The sequence below is a fragment of the Tupaia chinensis genome, unplaced genomic scaffold (genome assembly GCF_000334495.1).
Source record: "Tupaia chinensis unplaced genomic scaffold, TupChi_1.0 Scaffold000029_1, whole genome shotgun sequence".
NCBI lineage: Eukaryota > Metazoa > Chordata > Mammalia > Scandentia > Tupaiidae > Tupaia > Tupaia belangeri.
Window position 1 is genome coordinate 1,552,230 of NW_006159459.1, and position 20,578 is coordinate 1,572,807.

General features: G+C 37.9%; 1 protein-coding gene and 1 non-coding gene across 2 annotated transcripts in view; both read left to right on the forward strand.

Annotated features, from left to right (window-relative positions):
• FOCAD (focadhesin) overlaps positions 1–20,578 on the forward strand; it is a 335,374-nt gene that overhangs the window by 6,215 nt on the left and 308,581 nt on the right. Inside the window, exons 2-4 of the mRNA XM_006140328.3 lie at positions 12,859–12,947; positions 15,830–15,904; positions 18,277–18,431. Coding sequence (XP_006140390.1) covers positions 12,859–12,947; positions 15,830–15,904; positions 18,277–18,431 — 319 coding nt within the window. The remainder of the gene's footprint in view (positions 1–12,858; positions 12,948–15,829; positions 15,905–18,276; positions 18,432–20,578) is intronic.
• On the forward strand, positions 13,893–13,948 carry MIR491 (microRNA mir-491). Its single transcript, NR_129452.1, has one exon. It is a non-coding gene; the product is annotated as a microRNA mir-491 (primary transcript).

Consider the following 20,578-nt stretch of genomic DNA (forward strand, 5'->3'; position numbering starts at 1 on the left):
CTATTTGAATGCCTTTTGTTTTAGTCTCTTGTCTGATTTCATTGGCTAGAACTTCCAGTACTATACTGAAAAGGAGTGTAGAAAGTGAGCAGTCTTGTCTTGTTCCAATTTGTAGTAGAAAAACTTTCGGCTTTTCCCCATTCAGTGTGGTGTTAAATGTGAGTTTTTCATATGACTTTTATTGTGCTGAGAAAAGTCCTTTTTATGCCAATTTTGCTGAGTCTTAATTGTGAAGGGATGTTGTATTTCATCAAATGATTTTTTTCTACATCAAAAGATATAATCATATGGTTTTTATCTTTCCTTCTATTGACATGATGTATTACATTTATGGTTTTGCCTATGTTGAGCCACACTTGTATTCCTGGCATAAAGCCAACCTGGTCATGGTGTATAATTTTTTTTTATGTGTTGTTGGAAATGATTTGCTAGTATCTTGTTGAAAATTTTTGTATCTGAATATTGGTCTGTAGTTTTGTGTGTGTGTGTGTGTGTGTGTGTGTGTGTGTGTGTGTGTGTGTGATGTTTTTGCTTTTGAAATGAGAGTGATGGAGGCTTCATAGAATGAATTTGGGAGGGTTCCCTCCATTTGGATCTTTAGAAATAGTCTTGGTAGAATGGGCGGTTAGCTCTTCTTTAAAGGTTTTGCAGAATTCAGAAGTGAAGCCATTGGGACCTGGGCTTTTGTTTTGGTGGAAAACTATTACTGATTGAATCTCATTGCTTGTTATTGGTCTATTCAGGTTTTCTATATCTTCCTGATTCAATCTTAGTAGATTGTATGTGTCCAGAAATTTGTCCATCTCATCTAGATTGTCTTGTTTGTTGGTGTATGGTTGCTCACAGTAATCTCTGGTGATCTTTTGTATTTCTATGATGTCTGTTGAAATTTTACCTCCTTCCTTGTTGATTAGACTAATCTGATTTCTTTCTCTGTTCTTAATTATTCTAGCTAGCTATGTGTCAATTTTGTTTATCCTCTCAAAAAATTCAGTAGTTTGAAATTTTGAAAGTTGTTTATTAACTATCAAGAACTATGGAGTATGGGAACCAGCAGTTAGCGTAATGGCTATGTCGCTGGACTCCCACGTAGTCAACCGAGGTTTGCGTCCCGGACCCAGTGACTTAGAACTCACGCCGGGCGCGTGTGTGTGCGTGCCCAAGATCCCAAGAGGATAATGGAGGAGAAGGGATTGTGGCGTGACTATCCCCCCTGGGGGGTGATTTCTCGCTTTCTGTCTCTATGTCTCTCTCTGTCTGTCTGGTGAGCGCAAGCGCCCTATAGCGAAAAAAAAAAAAAAAAAAAACCCTATGGAGTATGAGCAAAAAATTTTTGATATGTAAAGTAAACGTTAGTGGAAAAATGTAAATAAATAAATAAATGGAAAAAATAAAAATAAAACATCCTATATAATTCAAAAAAAGAAAAAATCAGCTTTTGGTTTCATTTATTTTCTGTATAGTTCTTTTATTTTCTATTTGATTTATTTCTGCTTGAATCTTTATTGTTTCTTTTCTTCTGGTATTTTCAAGCATTTTTTATTGTTGTTTTTCCAGTTTCCTGAGATGTGTTGTTAGGTTGCTATGTGCCACCTTTCCATTTTTTTTTCTTGCAAGCATTAATTGGGATGAATTTCCCTGTTATGACTGCTTTTGCTGTGTTTTATAGATTATGAAAATTCCTGTACTCATTATCATTGGTTTCAATGAATCTTTTGATTTGAGTCTTAATTTATTAGTTGGTTGTAAAGTCATTCAGAAGTAGGTTGTTTAGTTTCCATGTTTTTGTGTATTTTTGAGTTTTTTTCCTGCTGTTAATTTCAATCATAATTCCCATTGGTCAGAAAAGATGCTAGATAAAAGTTATATTATTTAAATTTGTAAAGGCTTTTTTTGTGCCCTATCATATTGCCATACTTCAAGAATGTTGCATGCAGGGATGAGAAAAATGTATATTTTGTGGTTGTTGGCTACAAAGTTCTGTAGATACTGTCAAGTCCATTCAGTTTATGGTGTTGTTTTGATCCTGTATCTCTTTATTTTAATTTTTAAAAAAGAAGTATTTATTTATTTTTTATTTGACCAGAGAGAAAAATCGAGAGGGGGGTGAGTGAGAGGAAAAGCTGCCAGGTCTGGAACTCGAACTGTAGTTGGTCATGTGAGAATCCAGTGCCTGAACCACCACCCCACCAGCCAGCCTTGTCTAGATGATCTGTCAAGAGTAGACAGTGGAACGTCGAGATCTCCAATGATTATTGTGTTGCAGTCTATCTCTTCATATAGATTAAGTTGTCTATTTTTCACATATTTAGGTGCTCCAGTGTTGGGTGTGTAGATATTTATAAGTGTTATGTTTTCTTGATGAATTAGCCATTTTAGTACTACTGTCCTTCCTTGTCTCTCACAGTTTTTGTCTTAAAATCTATTTTGCCTATATCAGTATTGCGACTTCAGCCTATTTTTTTTTAATTTGCATTTGCATAGACTATCTTTTTCCAGACCTTCACTTTTAGTCTTTTTTCTTTATCTGTGAAGAACATTTCTTATAGCCAACATTTAAAGGGCTCCTGCTTTTTAATTTATTTAGCCAATCTGTATTTTTTGATTGGACAGTTTAATCCATTAACATTCAATGTTATTATCTATATTTGTGTACTTGCTCCTGCCATTTTGTTAGCCATTTTCTTGTTTTTTTTTTTTTTTTTTTTTTTTTTTTTTTTTTTTTTTTTTTTTTTTTTTTTTTATATACCTTTTCCCAATATAGTACTCCCTTCAGTACTTCTTGAAGAGCTGGTCTGCATTGATGAATTCTTTCAGTTTTTGTTTATCTGGGAATGATTGTTATTTGTTTTTCCCATATGAAAGAAAGTCTAGTATTCTTGGTTGAAATTTTTTTTTTTTTTTAGCTCTTTGAATATATCTTCTCATTCTTTCCTTGCTTGCATTTTTTCACTTGAGAGGTCTGATGTTAGCCTAATGGAGTAACTTTGTAAGTAACTTGATGTTTTTCTCATGCCATTTTTAGAATCTTTTCTTCCTTTGTGATTTTTTATCAATCTGGCTATGATGTGCTGTAGAGAAGATCTTCTTATGTTCACTCTATTTGGAATCTTTTGTATTTCTTGGGTCTGGTTGTAGGTTTGGAAAGTTATCTACAAATATTTCATGGAGTATGTTTTTGATGCCCTTATTAGATTCTTCACCTTCTGGAATACCAGTTTTCAGATTTGGGCACTTAATAGTATCTAGTATTTTCTGTTTGTTATCCTCTTTTTTTTTCCCCTCTGTTTTTTTTTTTTTTTTTTCATTATTTTTGTTGATTTTTGTCTAGGTCAGAGGTTTTGTCTTCATGATCAGAGATCGGATTTTCTGCGTGGTCTAATCTGCTGTTAATACTCTTGAAGGAGGTCTTGCTTTCCTTTATTAAAGCCTTCTTCTCTAAAAGTTCTGAACAATTCTGTTTTATGTTATCTGTCTCCTCCTTCATGTCTTAAAAGGACTTCCTTATCTCTGTCACTATGAATATTCTGAATTCTTTTACTGACATTTCTGTGGATTCTTTTGTGCTATCTATGGGTGAAGAAATATTGTTCTGTTCCCGTGAAGGAAATATATTTCCTGTTTTCCTATATTTTTTGTGCCTCTCTGCTGGTTTCTAGTCATCTGAGAATTTTACACTTCTTACCATTTTGGTGTTGATTCTATAGTATCAGAGGAGAAGAAGAGCTCTACTTCTCAGGTGTGTTCTTGGGAAAGGGCCTTGACTTCCAATGAGAAAAGGATGTATGTAGCCAGTTTAGACGTTGGTTCTCCCCTCCCCACACAGGTGCTCTTTGGGCTGAACTGGTGAGGGTCAACTGAAGGAGGAGTCATGTGGTATGCCTAGTGTACTGCAACCTGAGGTTTAGCAACCTGGAGGGCAGATCAGTGGAAGGACCTTTCAGCTGAGCACCTCCAGTAGCCAGCTCTCTGACTCTCTCCAGCTAGTCAGTGGAGTTTGAACAGCTATGGTAGATAGGGAACAGGAAAAGAATCCTAAATCTTACTCATAGATAGGGAAGAGGAAAAGAATCCTAAATCTCACTCAGAGGGCAGGGGAAGACTGGTGGAAGGATTTCCAGCAGCACTCCTCCAGCAGCCAGCTCCCTCAGGCTCTCCAGAGCTAGTGGTTGGAGTTTGAACAGCTATGGTTGGTGGGTGGGTGGATGGGGGTTGTCAGGGAAAGAATCCCAGCTGGTCAGGTTTTAATTGAAGTTAAAAACTTTCCATTGGGGAGACCAGCAGATAGCATAATGATTATATTGCTGGGCTCTCATGTAGTTGACTGAGGTTGGAGTTCCGAACCCGGTGACTTAAAACTCATGCTGAGTGTGTGCGTGCATGCCCAAGATCCCAACAGGAGAATGGAAGAGAAGGGATTGCTGAGTGGTCATTTCCCTCTGGGGATGATTTCTTGCATTTTGTCTCTCTCTCTCCAGCCACCGCACATGCTCTATAGCAAAAATCTCTCTAAAAAACTCATGCCGGGAGTGTGGGCGTACATACCCAAGATCCTGAGAGAAGAGATTGCAGCATAGCCATTTACACACACACACACACACACACACACACACACACACACACACCGCCCCGGGGTGATTTCTCACTTTCTGTTTCTCTGTCTGTCTATCTGGTGAGTGGACATGCTCTATAGCAAAAAATCTCTTTTAAAAAATTTCCACTGGGCCAGCAGGTGGTGTAGTGGTTAAGGTGTTGGACTCCCATATGGCCGACTGAGGTTCAACTGATGAACTAGCAGCTTGAAATTCATGTCGGCACTTTGTGTGTGTGTGTGTGTGTGTGGGTGGGGTGGTGTGTATGCATGTACATACCCAAAATCCCAAGAGGAGAATGGATTGCGGGCGTGGCCATCCTCCTGGAGGGGGTGATTTCTCACTTTTTGTCTCTTTCTTTCTGGCAAGCACTTGCACCCTATAACAAAACAAAACCAACCAAACAAAAAACCCAAAATTTTCATGATCTTTTCATTTTCATAATCCATACAGTTAGGAGGGCTCTAATCCTCTTGACCTGTTAATTTGGGAGTGTGGGTGGCAGTTGGATTTTGACGCTTTTGAAGAGCTGAGACTCAGCCTGGGTTTCTGGCAGAGGTCAGGATTTAATAGCGGGTGATGAAATAGATCCCAGCTGTCAGATTGAGGAGAGGATGTGTAGAAGTACTTAGGGACCAGGGACCAGCAGTTGGCATAATGGCTATGTTGCTGGACTCCCATGTAGTGGACTGTGGTTTGAGTCCTGGACCCGGGGGCTTAAACTCGTGCGGGGTGTGTGTGTGTGTGCATGCCCAAGATCCTGAGAGGAGAAGGGATTGCAGCATGGCCATCCCCCTTGTGGGATGATTTCTCTCTTTCTGTCTCTCTCTGTCTTTCTGGTGAGTGCATGTGCCCTATAGCAAAAACCTCTCAAAAAAAAAAGAAGTACTTAGGGACCAGGAAGCAGTGGGTGAGGAGTTAAGCAGGCAGAAGGATAAGGAAGACATAAGCGCTGAACAGAACAGATGGTTTTGGAAAGTATAGGCAGATTCTTCCCCACATTTGTTGAGGAGCAAGGTCAATCAGCTAAGGGGAGTCTGGAGTTTTACTCATGAGCCATACCTTGGTAAATTTAAAAATTCAGTTCAAATTTATTGATGGTACCCACAATCTTTTGTATAATCCATCTTTAAGAAAGCAGCAGGAGGAGCCAGCAGGTGGTGTGATGGTTAAGGCATTGGATTCCCACATGCCTGACTACAGTTTTAATCCCGAACCTGATAGTTTAAAAATCACTCTGGGAGTGTGTGTGTATGTGTGTGCCCAAAAATCCCAGGAGAAGAGTGGAAGAGAAGTGATTGTGGTGCGGCCATCCCCCTGAGAGGTGATTTCTCACTCTACCTCACTCTGTCTCTCTCTAGTGAGTGCATACACCTTATGGCAAAAAACCTTAAAGAAAAAAAAGAAAAAGGAGCAGGAACCAGCAGGCAGTATAAGTATGGTGGTTAAGGCACTGACTTCCACATGGCTGACCATGGTTTGAGCCCAGACCTGGTGGCTTGAAAATCATGTTAGGTACATGTGTGCTTGCCCAGAATCCTGAAGGGAGAATGAAGGAGAGGGGACTGTGATGTGGCCAACACCCCTAGGGGGTGATTTCTCACTTTCTGTCTCTCTCTCTATGGCAAGCGCACATACCTTATGGCCGAAACCTAAAGAAAAAAATTTTAAAAAAAGCAACAAAAATGTAAAATAATTGACAAAATATGTGATTAAAACCCTCAAACGGGTGGATCCATAGCTTAATTTGTGGGAAGAAGAAAATAAGTAAATACCATACTCATAATTGCAAAACGTGAGAAAGAAAAAAAGCCCTAGATTGTGTATCTCTGAAATTTAAGGCTCACTAATGTGAATGAAGCATACGCTTCTATCAGTCGGCTGATGACCTAGTTCATGCGTTAGCTCTGTCAATGTCCTCTGTATAACCCTGACTTCTACCAGATGGCCACCCCAAGTCCTTCCTACATTGAAAGTTGCTAGTTAAGATTTCTAAAGTGGAACGTCTTTCTCTGTGACCATCGGGCCTACTCACCCTCCACCTGCCCTGTGTAATCAGTTACTCCCTCTGCTGTGTTACCATAGCACTGTCAATATAATTAGATAGATTTTTCTCTCACTTTTCAGATTGTGCCCTTCATTTGGGGTTTGACATTAATATCTTTCAAAATTTTTTTATTCATTCATTTATTTCAGTTTGACCACACACACATACACACAGACAAACAACACACACACACACACACACACACACACAGAGAGAGAGAGAGAGAGAGAGAGAGCGAGAAAGAGAAAGGGAGTAAGGGAGAAAGGGAGAAAGCAAGCCACCAGGTCCGGGACTTGAACCGTGGTCGTCCATGTGGGAATGTCGAATGTCCAGTGCCTTAACACCACACCACCTGCTGGTCCCTGAGATTAACATCTTTTTTCAAGTTCCTTTATTTCCTTTGTGTGAGAGAGAGTGAGGGAGGAGGGAGGCACCCTCCAAAGGGTTGTCATGCTGTGATTCCCCCCACCCCCACCCCTGGTCTGAATCCAGCCATTTCACAGGTGCTCTGGCCATATCCAGAGAGGATTCAAACCTGGAGCCTTCACTTATGGACTCCAGCATCACACATCAGTGCTCCTACTGCCTGTGCCACTGTGGCTTGGCCAGGAGTTAGTACTTTTGTGTAATATGTGATTGTACTTTTTCATGTTCTAGAGGAACTGTTGAGAAAGTTGAAAATCTACAGTACTTTATCTAATGGCTGCTCTTTTATTACCTCTGGAGTGAAATTGATAGATTTATTTTCTTGGAAGCATTCTTATAAAGCTGAAATACCTTGGCAGATAATATAATTGCTTACGTAAAACGAATGCTTTGATTCACTGAGAAATTAAAGATCTCATTAAAAATTCTCTTTCTGATTTAGATTTAGACAGACAAAAAAGGCATAATGATGGGTTGGAGATAAATCTTTTAAAATCCAACACTCACTTTTGTACTGTGTGGTTGAGGGATTGTATTGTGACAGGTTTCCTTTTATTAAGAATGCCACGATAAGAAGTAATACATCAATTGTTTTTCCTTTAATGTATAAAATGACCAAAGGACGTTGAAATTAAAAATAAAGTAGAACACATGCTACACTGTCAATGCTAAAGCAAGCATGTGCATTCTTTTTTGAAATTCCCTAGGAGGATATGTTTTTATACCTTGAAAGGCCAAATGGTTGTGATTAACCTCGAAATAGAAGTCTCCAACAGATGAAAGACACTTGCAATTTGTAGCCCAAGGATAGCACATCAAGGATGATATCAAATCATATTACAACTTGGGTAGTGATTTTGAGAATGCTTAACAGCCATTTGTTAGGAGAGATGAAGTTACTATCGATTTAAAAGATGTATTTGTTCTCTGAAGTGTCACACTGAAATTAGGGCTATTTTTTGTAAGCTTAGTTATTGGTCACCTATTCTTAGGTAATTTTGATAAAAAGCATTCTTTTACTGCAGTGACCCACTTCCTAGAGACAAGGTCATGTTTTCGGATGACTCAGCTTCTTCACTGCCATAATAAGCTATTAGCCTAACCAGCTGCTCATCTGGTCCCCAAAGCCATATTGGAATTCCGACATTTTGAGTCTGGATCAGAATCTAGCCCCACATTTTCTTCCGTAATTCTATCACTGTTGACATGTGAGTGGGACTGTTTTGTGACACTGTGATAATCATTACTTCTCGGGGTATGCTAAGATCCATCTTCTATTGAGTTCAAATAGGTCATCGGAAAGCTCTGGACCTGGCCTCCACTAGCTGAGACTGTTCAGCTGAATTACGTTACATTATACCCATCGCTTTATCCCTGCTTTGTTAAAAAAGAAAAAGTAATGTAACATTTTCTTTTACTTATGTTAATGAGAATATTGCCTGTAGTATCCTCTCCTGTATTCCACATATATGAAGTCAAGGTGAGAAATTTCCTTCAGACCTTACAGGCGTAGAAAAATTGGTTTTCTTTTATAAAGGGTGCTTGTCTGTCTTTTACGTAGTAAAACAAATATAGTTTATTTATTTATATATTTACCCTAGCTGCTAGGAAGCACAAAGCTAAATTTGAATGTTAATGTAGCAATTATGTCAATAAATTTCAAAAATTAATTACCATAATAGTCATTATGTAAATCAGGAGTTAGCAAACTATGGTGCGCTCACAATCTGTTTTTGTAAATAAAGTTTTATTGGAAAAGAGCCACTATCATTTGTTTATGTCTTGTGTGCAGCTGCTTTCAGGCCGCAGTGGCAGAACTGAGTAGTTGCTGTCTGGCCCTTTACAGAAAAAGATTTCCAATTTGATGTAAATATTAGTGTGATGATGTAGATCAGACCAAATGCAGTAATACTGAAGGGATGTAAAGCAAGGTGATTACTGTTAGTTGTGGCTAGTTGGGAAAGTCCTAACAGAAAAGATCTTTAAATAATAGGAGCAAATAGAAAATGTGTTATGTTTTATGTGGGAAAGATGAATATAAATAAAAACCTTTAGGAATGAGATTTTGAGCAATGGGACCATTTTGAAAACTGTTTTAGTTAGATTGAAATTATGGCAGTGAAAATGAAGTTGAATGGATGAGACTTGATAGAAGGCTTAAAAGCTAGGCATCAGAATTTGCATTTAATCTGATAGGCAATTGAAAACCCACTATGAATTTCTCACGGGGAAATGATGTGATAGAAATGCCATCTCAGGACAATGAATCTGACAGCAGTGTATGGGGTGAACTTACCATGGAGAATCCCAAGACCAGACAGTTTCTGGAGTGTACCTGGTATGAAGAGCTAAGACTATGAGTGCAGAAGTGAGGAAAAGTAGACTTAGACAAGCCAGGAAGAATGGAACAGATTTTGTGAGTGACTAGGATTAGAGAATGGTGGTTAAAAAAAAGCTGTGAGAGGAGAACTGGAAAAAGATGAAGAAAAGCATTAGAAAAGATAAAAAGAAGTGTTTTGTTTTCGACATCCCCAGTTTCTGATGTTTTAGAGCCTCATGAGAGTATGGAAGTATCTGGAGATCTGGACTAGCTAGAGGCTCATAGCTGTGAGTGAGTTTTTATGAAGGGAAAAGAGCACAGAACAGAGGCTTGGGAGTGCCTTCAGGAAGGAAGAAAGAGAACTCAAGAAGTCGAGTGGACAGAGGAATAGAAATCAGATGAAGTGTTTCCCACTGTGTATCACAGACTATTAACAGACAATTTTCCTAGTTGACTAACCAGATAAACTTGATAAACTTTGGCTTAAACAAAGCTAAATAGACTTCTTCCTTTAGAACCTCACGGATTTTTTCATAATAACGACCATTATTCTTATCTCCAACTAAGAGCTCTCTCTCTCTCCAACTTTAGATTCATGTGTCTAACTTTCTCTCTCTTTTTATTTATTTCTGGAGGGTTTATGCATTGAGAGAGAGAGAAAGAAAGAGAGAGATCCTTAATGGGCTGTGGTCATGCTGCAGTCCTTTTTCCTTTATTTCTCCATCCTGTCAGGATGTTGGATACGCGATCATGCACACCTGCCTGGTAAGCTCTTCAAACCACTGGGGCCAGGGTTTGAACTGTTGTCACTCACATGGGATCTGGCTCCCAGTGCACAGGGCTTAACTGCTGCACTACGGGGCCAGTCTTCATGTGTCCAGACTTCTGCCTGACATCTCCACTTAGACAGCTATTAAGCATCTGAAACTTAATTGTCTAAAATGTAGTTCCTAGTCTTTCCACAAAACTTGTTTCTGCATCTCAGTTGATGGCAATTCCATTTTTTCCTTTAACGGGGGGGAAAAAAAAAGCCATGGTAAGAAGTAATACAGAAGTTATTTTGTTTAATGTTTAAAATACCTTTAAAAACAGTTATTAGATAAAATATGTCTCAGATTAAAAACCCTAAAGTCATCCTTGACCCCTTTCATTCTGTACTCTTGTCGAATCCATTAGGAACCCTATTGTCTCCATCTTCAAGTACATCCAGAATCTGACTACTTCCCACTTCTAAGGATTCCGTTAAAATATTACCACTTCTTTCTGCAGTGGCTTCCAATGTAACTCAGGATGAAAGCATCAAACCTTCTATGGTGTATAGGCCTCTTATAATTTAGCTTCTCGTTGACTTTTGGAGCTGATTTACAATTCCTTCCCTCCTTCACTCTGCTTCCTGTTCATCACTTTGTTCTTTCTAAGGTGGGTCTTAAGCACTTCATTAGCTGAGAGCTTTTAGTCACTGTTTCCTGCTCCTATGACATTCTTCTCCCAGTTTTCATATGGATAACTAACTCCTTTTCCTCCTTCAAGCCTTAGTACAAATGCCAGCTCTCTTGAAGAAACTGACTCTGTTTCCCATTTCTCATCCTTTACTCTGCATTACTTTCTTTTTCCCATAGTACTTGCATCTTTTAATATATTTAATGTATTTTATTTTAAAAATGTTTATTTATTGTCTCTCTTTTTACTGGACTGTAAACACCATGAGTACAGAGATATTTGTCTAATTTCTTCACTAGTGTAGCCCTAGCATCCAGAACAGTGCCTGGCACAAAACAGTCACCTAAAAAATATTCATTAAATCTTCAGGATGGGACGATATGTCACCACACAATCCCCAATTCTCTTACTCCTCCGTGGAGATCTCTTTTTCCTGAGTTTCCCAGGGTCATACTTTGGGAAATGCTGTTAATGGAATGTATTAGTGGAATTCAAAGGAAAAGAAAATTCTAAGAAAGGTGTAATTGATACATTTGGAAGTTGAAAAAAATGTTTACCTCCTTAAGCAATGAGTAGTTAGGAAAATATTGGGTCATTGGAAGAGTCATGATGCATTTTGCATAGAAAAACAGAAAAAAATACATCATGACATCTCAGTTTACAATCTTTTTTAGGAGAGGTTTTTCAGTTTACAGTCTTAGAACATATCGTTTCAGTTTTGTGGAATTTCACACTGAAGAAAGTTGGACAGAGTTGTTGAAGAAAAAGTCAGGATGAATGATCCATTCAGGGAATTTAGGCTTGGAAGAAAGGAGGAAAGTATTAATAGAAAGAGCTTGGGGAATCAGCAGTTAGCGTAATAGCTATGTCGCTGGACTCCCATGTAGTCGACCGCGGTTTGTGTCCCAGACCCGGTGGCTTAAAACTCACGCTGGGCGCGTGTTCATGCGTGCCCAAGATCCCGAGAGGAGAATGGAGAAGGGATTGCAGTGTGACCATCCCCCGTGAGGGGGTGACTTACTGCTTTCTGTCTCTATGTCTCTGTCTGTCTGGCGAGCACACGTGCCCTATAGTGAACCCCCCCCCCAAAAAAAAAATGAAAGAAAGAGCTGCAGGTTCAACACAACGTACTTCATTTTGCTTTTACTGCTTATTTTGGGAAACTATGAAGAAAAGAATTAGAAAAGATGAAAGGAAGTAATTTCTTATGCTGTCTAGATAGAAATTTTATTTTAAAATTATATTGTAATTATTGTTATATAGGGTGTAATATTACATATTATTGCAAATAAGATGGCCTGAAGCATCCTGTTATTCAGAGTAGTCTAATTTGGTGCATGGAAATTAGATAACTTAGAAATCTTAGGAAATCCTCTTATTAGTTCCGTGCCTCCACTTTACCATCTGCTCTCCTCCATCTCCATCCTTTATCATTTTTTTTTTTTTTTTTTTTTGAGAGAGCCCAGTAAGAATGAGAGGTGTAATGTAAATATTAAAAATTGGTGCTAATTGCTTGCTTGTTCCTCTTTTAGGAGACAAGCAATCTGTCTTGATGTGTGAGTTTCTAGGTCATTTCTATACTTTCTGAGAAAAGTTCACCTAGGCTACACACTGTCACCAGCAGTTGGATTAGTGTTTAAGTGAAAGCTTGTACCAACGTGAGACACAATTTAAATAATTTTATGACCACTTTGACTCTTCTATCTTATGGGTTTTGATCTGTAAAAGAGTTCATTTTGATTTCAAATGTGTGGTTGAACTTTTATATTATTTTTTAGTTTGTGTAGTGTGAATTAATCTGTTTCTGTGTTAGTTTTATGAAAAAAATCAAGAGCTGTTGGGCATTTTTAGTTTATTTATCAGTCTTTACATTTGAGTGCTGAAGTAGTTAACAATAAAGGTTGTATCAAGGAAACAGTAAGCCCTCTGCTTTATTTCCATTGTTGTCTTTAGAATGAATTGATATTAGTTGAGGAATAATTGGTCTGAATTATTTTTCAGGACTAATAAATGTTCTTTTGTTTTGCTTGCAGAAGCTGCATACATACATGTAAGGAAAGCAAAAATGTCAGATGATATCAGGAAAAGGTTTGAATTTCCAAATTCTCTTATCCAATCACAGGTAATTATTTATCTATTTATTTATTTATTTTTGCTTCATGGTGATAAATTAACCCTTCTGGTGGATTGTAAATTACACTTTATATTTTAAACATTAAATATTTTATTCATCTATATTGTTTATTTATTTATTTGAGTGGGTTTTGTTATAGGGTGTGTGTGTTTGCCCAAAAGACAGAGAAAGAGAGAAAAAAAGCGATAAATCACCCCCTAGGGGATGGCCATGCCTAAATCCCTTCTCCTCGTTCTCCTCTTGGAATCTTGGGCACATACGCACATGTGCCTGTCATGAGTTTAAGCGAATGGGTCTGGGACTCGAACCACAGTTGTCTACATGGGAGTCCAGCAACATAGCTATTATGCCAACTGCTGGTCCCTCATCTACATTATTTTATTAAAGAACTTTATGTTACCTACTTGGAACATATACCTATTTGACATAGGAAAGTAAATATTTGAATTACTCAATCTCAGCTTCTGTTAATGTCATACGTTTTTTTTCTCTACATAATATATTTTTCATTAACTATTGGATTTTTGAATGTTTTTTCCCTTTAATTAATTCTTGGAAACAGGTAAATAGCTATACATGCATAGTGTATCAGGGTTAATATTTTAAAAGATATATTCTATCCCTCTTAGAATAATGGCATTCAATAAGTAAAATATCTTGGATTTAAATTTTTGATCTATCTACCAAGGTAGAAGATTGTGATAATTTAATTTAGAGACCTTTTCAGTAGTTAAAATGAGCAGTTAAAGTTGGTTTTCTGGTTAACATTTAACTACATAGAAAATCAAGGTACCATAATAGCGTATTGTCTTTTTTTGTGAGAGTAACAATAAGAGACCAGCGGAAACCAGCTTGAAGACTTAATGGAGCATCTTGGATACTTTCAACAGTTGACCTCGGAGATGCCTGCTGTGGGAATTGACTTAGTTGGGTAGTGGGGAACCCTTCCATGAGGAGTAGAACACTCCTTATGCAAGATTCCCTTCTACCTGACTGGGTTGGAGTCATATCCTACTCTGTGCAGCACAGGTCCATACCATGAAGAAGATGACGGCTTGGAGGATACTGTCCACGAGTGCTATTTTCCTGTGCTTAAAGTCCCTTCCTTAGCATAGTAATCAAGATATGTCTGTGTTACTGTAAAATTATGTGAAACCTGTACATGTATTTTGTAGTATAGGATGTCTACTTAAATTCTGTTAGCAATATAAGTTGATGTATCCTTGCATTTTGTATTTCAAAAGCAGTTTAGGCTATACCTCTGCTTTGTTTGAAGACAATTTGAAAGTAAATTAGAAAAATTGAACCTAGTGGGGGCCTGGTGGGAAAGGATGTGTAACATTAAGCTAATTTTTTGTTTTTAGTTGTTTTTCTAAATATGAGCTGTAACTGTTTTTGTTCCTGTTGTGTTTCATATTGGTTTTATTAGGTTCTTATGATTGGGCCTCGTTCTCTACGGATCTTCTTATTGTTCTTTTGTAACCACTGCTCAGTGTTAGCACCATGTTTCATTGATTCACACACTTTTTTTTTTTTATATTTTAATATCTTTGGAATTGGATTATATCTAGTAATTGATGGCAGTAGTTAAGATACAGTTGGTATTGTCTACACATTCGTGAACTTGGCCATGATTTTCTAAGTGAGTCTACAAGAGCTCTTTTGTTAATAAAATATCAAAATTCTAAATTATAAGAGCTATTATTTTCCATAGAATAGTTGGAAGCCTTTTTTCTTTCTTCTTTTCAGTTGATGGCCAATTACATTCAATGAAATATGGTATGTTTTGTAAAACAGAAACTGAAACTGTTCACTGACTCTGAGTTCTTGTTACTATCCCTTTTACTAGGAAGTTGGAGATAGAAATTGAACTATTCTTAATATTTATGTGAATGAATGATTTGTATTGTAAAACTGAAGCCATCAAGAATTGAGTTCCATTTGTGGAACACACACATATACAAATGAAAGAATTGGTACTGTTTCTTTTGGGCGTTTCTGGAGACTTTGCAAGACTGACAGCTATTGGCAGCTATACATACATTGGTCCCAGGTGTAGGAAGGACAGTTGATGCTCTAGCAAACTTTTTCCCAGCCATGCACACAATGGCTGTGATTGTTGCCAGCCTATTGGCTCTAAGACAACTGTGGTCAGTGCAGCTGAACTTGGGGAATGAAGTTAAGGTGCTAGGAGGTAATTGCATTTATGTATTTATGTAATTTACACTCCTTTAAGTCTTAACTTTAATTTTGGGCTTTTTTACTGATGTAGGATGTGAGAGAATTTTAAAGATTTATGATACTGAAAGTCTACCAGAGGGCTGAAACTTATGAGAAATTGATGAAAAAAAAATTAAAACTGTAGGGTCTAGAGGTGGTAGAGGGATGACCTATGGTTCAGATCTGTATACACTGTAGTCATAAAGATGGGGATGAGTTTTGTCTGTGTTAAGGGTGTGATAAAGCACGACGGATTTCATTTAGATGCAAAAGTGATTTTAAAACCTGTAGGGTTTCTCATTTGTCTCATGGTTTATTGGATTAAACAATCTCAAGTTATCTTCTAATATTAAGTGACAGCCGTTTGCACTAGACTCTGGCAATTTTCTGAACATCTACAGACTATGGTATACGTATTGGTAACGGAAGATAAAAATGCCTACTTGTAGATTGTTCGAAAGATTAGAGATGATATATTTAGTACCTTCTACCTATCATTTATTCAGTGAATGGGAAGTCTGTTTAGTACCAGTTGACTGCTGGACATACCTGTACTCATGGCAACTAGTGTTGATTCTGGTTACCATCAAGTGAATTATTTATAAAGAATTTCTGAAAGAGTCTGTTCATTAGTTTTGTTTATTTTTTAGGCTGTGGGTCATCTTATTGCTGCAGTCCTAAAAGAAAATGGTTTTTCAGGAAAGATCCACCAATCAACAAACCAGGTTTGTACTTTAATTCTAGTCAGATATTGCCATCAGCTACATCACATATACACTTGTATTGCTTCCTGCACAGTTCAAGTCACCATATAAATGATTTTGCCTGTTTTTTTTGTTTGTTTGTCATGTTTTTATTCTACTGTGTTCTCTTAAATTTTTAAATTTATTATCACAGACTCTAGAAATGAGACATGAAGGAAGTGGAGGGAAATATTCTTAAGACTATTACTGAAAAATAACACACATGAAATGAGGGAAGGCATAAAGGAAAAGTTTATAAGGTACCCACCTCTGAGGAAATATTTTTGGTTAATAGAGAAAAATGAACATAGTGGTTCTGTTAAGCAATTCTGTTCCCTAGGAGATTTCTCATGCTTCAGGTTGCCCTTGATGTGAGCTTTAAGTTTGACAGTTGGAGCTGGCAGGAAAGTTCCTTCCCATGCACAGATCAGGTAGGTGAGTGCTCTGAGCTGAGGCGATGCTAGCTTACTAAAGACATACCACTTGGATTTTGGTCGATCAGTGCTATGTGTTTTGACGTACTGGTTGGAAAACTCTGCTTAAGAGAGGTTTTCTTAAGGTATAGCTGATGGGGATACGATTATTTTTAAGAACAGAAATAAGCTGATTTCCCTTTTTTCTCTTTTTTCTTTTCATTAGTTACTCCAAGTTACATTTCTTTATGGCTTCTGCTTACATGTTGAAATAACTGTAGGGGCATTCTTCACTAATTGGTATTTATCTAGTAGTTGTATATAGTCATATAAATTAGGTTTTCTGAGAGCCTTGATCCTAATCCTGCCTCTAATCACATTATGTACTTTGAGAAGATCTAGTGGTTTTACTTAAACTGTCAGGAATTATTGGATGTCAAATCCCTGTAACTAAATGTTTCCTCTTTTAATAAATGAATGCTCACTTCCACGAGAACAGTATTATCTATGGCAGCAGTGTGTTTATTCATGTATTCTCTTTTTTTCTGGCTTAGTAGTGGAGTTATGATGTTTAGAAACCCTTGTTATTTTCCATACAGGTAAATACAATTTGCTTCTGAATAAAAGGGGAAACGGAATGTAAATATTTTCTTCTAGTAGTAACTGACTTAACTATATTGTTCTTTTAGTGGGATCTTCAGATGGACATGGCTCTCAACCAGCTACTGAGGGAAAGTAGGCACAATATGATGTTGATTTCCATTCTTTTAGCTATTCTGTGGGAGCTGGGGATCTTAATTTTTTTCTTCCAGATTATGTATTTTCCTAATAAATTATGTGAAGAGGGAAAAAATTAGCTTCATTATGTGTTACTTCTTATTTTCATAAAAACAAAACAAAACCCCTCATGTGTAAATCTAAATGGACATAACCTACAATACATTTTATTGTTAGCAATGAGCCTTTTTGGGTGGTTAGGATTTCCTGAGAAAGTTATAAAAGCTAGAAATCCTGCTTTTCTAGGGTTTTTCAAAATAAGAACTCACATTTACCTATATGCCCTTTTGGTACATTTACCTGTATGGCCTTTCTATGAAAGAAGACAGATTCACAGTGTGACGGGGTGGGGGTGGGGGAGTTGCAACTTCTTTCTTGGGCAGGACAGTTTTTCTAGGCTTTTCTTGGTAGTCATGGAGGAGACAGCTTGCTGGTGGCCTGTCCTACTTCTCTCGCTTCTATCTGGGCCCATGCTAGACTTCAGCAAACTATGAGAGGGTATTGTGGGTAGTGGTGAGGTACATGTAGGTGAAAGAAGTTCGTGGAAGGACAGCAGGAACCCTTTCAGACAATGTTATTGCTATTGAAGACATGAAGCATAGATACTGTTTGGGGTTCAGCTAATACATGGATATTGCTGGAGTCTGATTAGAGCATGTATGAGAGTCAAGTCTTGGTTTTGTTGTGTTGCTTGAACTTGAGTCAGGTTGCTTCAGGTTGCCCTAGATGTGAACTTTGTGATTGAAAGGTAATGCACTGACGTTGGAGCTGGCAGGAAAATTCCTATCCATGCATAGATCAGGTAGATGTGTCCTCTGAGCTGAGGCGATGCTAGCTTACTAAGATATACCACTTGGATTTTGGTTGATTGATGCTGTGTATTTGGACATATTGGTTGGAGAGAGAGGTTCTCAGGCTGAGTTACTATATCAAAACACATCTATTTCCTCTCTTGGAGAATTGACTTTAGTTGTCATCTAGTAGCAGAGTAACAACACTGTCACCCTTGCCTAAGAAAACTAGCCTACTGCAAACGAATTACAGATTGATGAATGATTGAAGGGGTGTGTGCGTATGTGTGTGTGTGTGTGTGTGTGTGTGTGTGTGTGTGTGTATACTCTGCTGCTCAACAGAAGTGTCTTTTAATCACTGGCTTGATTTCAGACTCCTGCCTTGAACTTGCTGTGGGAGAAGTGCTGCAGTGACAACGTAGTGGTTCGAACAGCCTGCTGTGAGGGTCTGGTGGCACTTGTTGCTCAGGATCATGCAGAGTTCAGCTATGTTCTCAATGGGATACTCAACCTGATTCCATCGACCAGGTACTTTGCCCTCTATGTTTGATCAGTTAATAATTTAAGTTTTTAGGAAAAAAAATCACTCGTTCTTTATTAAGGTCAATATTCACCCTTTTGCCAGTCATTTTTCTTTTGCTTAAAATGTTGTGCAGTTAATGTTTCATATGTGATTAAGATCATGCTAATTTGAATTCTACAGTTTTGGTATTTGTATTCATTTTCTATACTTAAGTTTTAAGGATCTACTTAAATTTATCATTCTTTTTATAAAAAAAATAGCTAAGTAGTTTATAATTTAAAATTGCAATGTAAATTCCTGGCTTATTTTGAGAATGAAGGTTGCCCATAAGCACTACATACACAGTGTTATAGTTCATACACTGTATTGACAATGCATGGTCATGTTTTGGCATTAGTGTATATAAATATATATATATATATATATCAGTGGCTTAAAACTCATACCGGGCACATCTGCATGTGTGTCCAAGATCCCGAGAGGAAAATGGAGGAAAAGGGATTGTGGCATGGCCCTCCCTCTGGGGGGTGATTTCTCACTTTCTGCCCCACTGTCTCTCTCTGTGTGTCCCCACCCACTTCTTGATGAACCTGAGGGTGTGCTTGTCCTTGGATACTGTGAGCAGCTCCATGGCACGCGCTTTTAGGGGGTGAAGCCGCTCACCTCTCGGATCATGTCGCATACCAACTTGGAGTGCTTGGTGAGGTGCCCGCGGTGCCTCGGCTTGCTCACAATCTCGGTTACTTTGTGGCCCTTGTTGAGGCCCACAGCCATGGGGTACCGTAGAGCCATGGCTGTAGCTTTCCAATGGCTCCTGAGGTGGGAGCCCTATTGTAAACCATTAAAATGTAGTTTTGAGAAGGAGTCTTAAAAGTTAAGATTTTTTTATCTCTCATTTTCTCACTTATCACTTAACCTTAAGGAAGTCATCTATTTTGCCTTTCCCCATTCCCTCCTAAATGTTTTCAAATGCCTTAGAATCTATAAACATGAAATCTACTTGCACTGTATAGTTGTAATATTTATATTCAAAAGTTATAGTATCAGCAGCTAAGGGACCAGAACAATGTCTTCTGTATATTTAAGGTTTAGCGCAGGTTAGATTATACTTTTAATTATAGATGATCTTAGAAGATTATGCTGTTGTGGGATATCATTCACATATCAATACAAATGCATCCTTGCTACCGTAAACTATAAATTATATATTTTGGTGATAGTCACCCTGTCATTTGTGTATGTGTGTATATTTTGTGGGTTAAAAAATTTATTTTTAATGAGAGGGAGTATGTGCAGGAGGGGGAGAGAGGGAAGAGAGAAAGGCAGAGAGCTAGATAGAGAGAGGAAGAGAGCTAGATATTTCTGACAGAATCTTATGTCAGTCCTGTTCCAGCCTCCCCATTAGCTATGACTATAGTTGTGTGCCACTGCTACTGGTCTGTTTAGGTTGGGCATCCCTTGTGAACTCAGCCATCAAACAGTAATGACCTCCTGCTTGTGTCACTGCAGCTGGGCCCACCTATATAGATTGCAATTTGTCAGTAACCTTAGTTTTTATCTATATTTGAAATGGCTCTTTTGAATAGGCAATATATTCACTTAATGTATGATAAGGCAGAGTGTCCTACCCTGTATCTGCTTTTTTCCATAGAGGAAAGATTTTACTAGGTCTAGTTATCTTTTTCTTTGAAATTATTTCTTTATTTAATTTAATTTAATTTAATTTATTATTATTATTATAATTTTAAAATTTGCTATATGGCACCTGTACTTATCAGAAAGAGTCAGAGAGAGAGGGAAAGTGAAAAAGCAAGCCACCAGGTCCAGGACTTGAACCACGGTTGGCCATGTGGGAGTCCAGCACTCTAACCACTACAACATCTGCTGGCCTCAGGGCTTGTTATCTTTTAAAAAGATATTCTAAGCACATATACCCATGTGTACATAGATATACACAAACATATGTATGCATATGGTATACAGTTTTATAGGTATACATTTTTTCTTTTTTGAAAAAGTAGAAAACAGGGAACCAGCAGTTAGCGTAATGGCTATGTCGCTGGACTCCCACGTAGTCGACCATGGTTCATGTCCCAGACCCAGTGGCTTAAAATTCACGCCGGGCGCATGTGCGTGCGTGCCCGAGATCCTG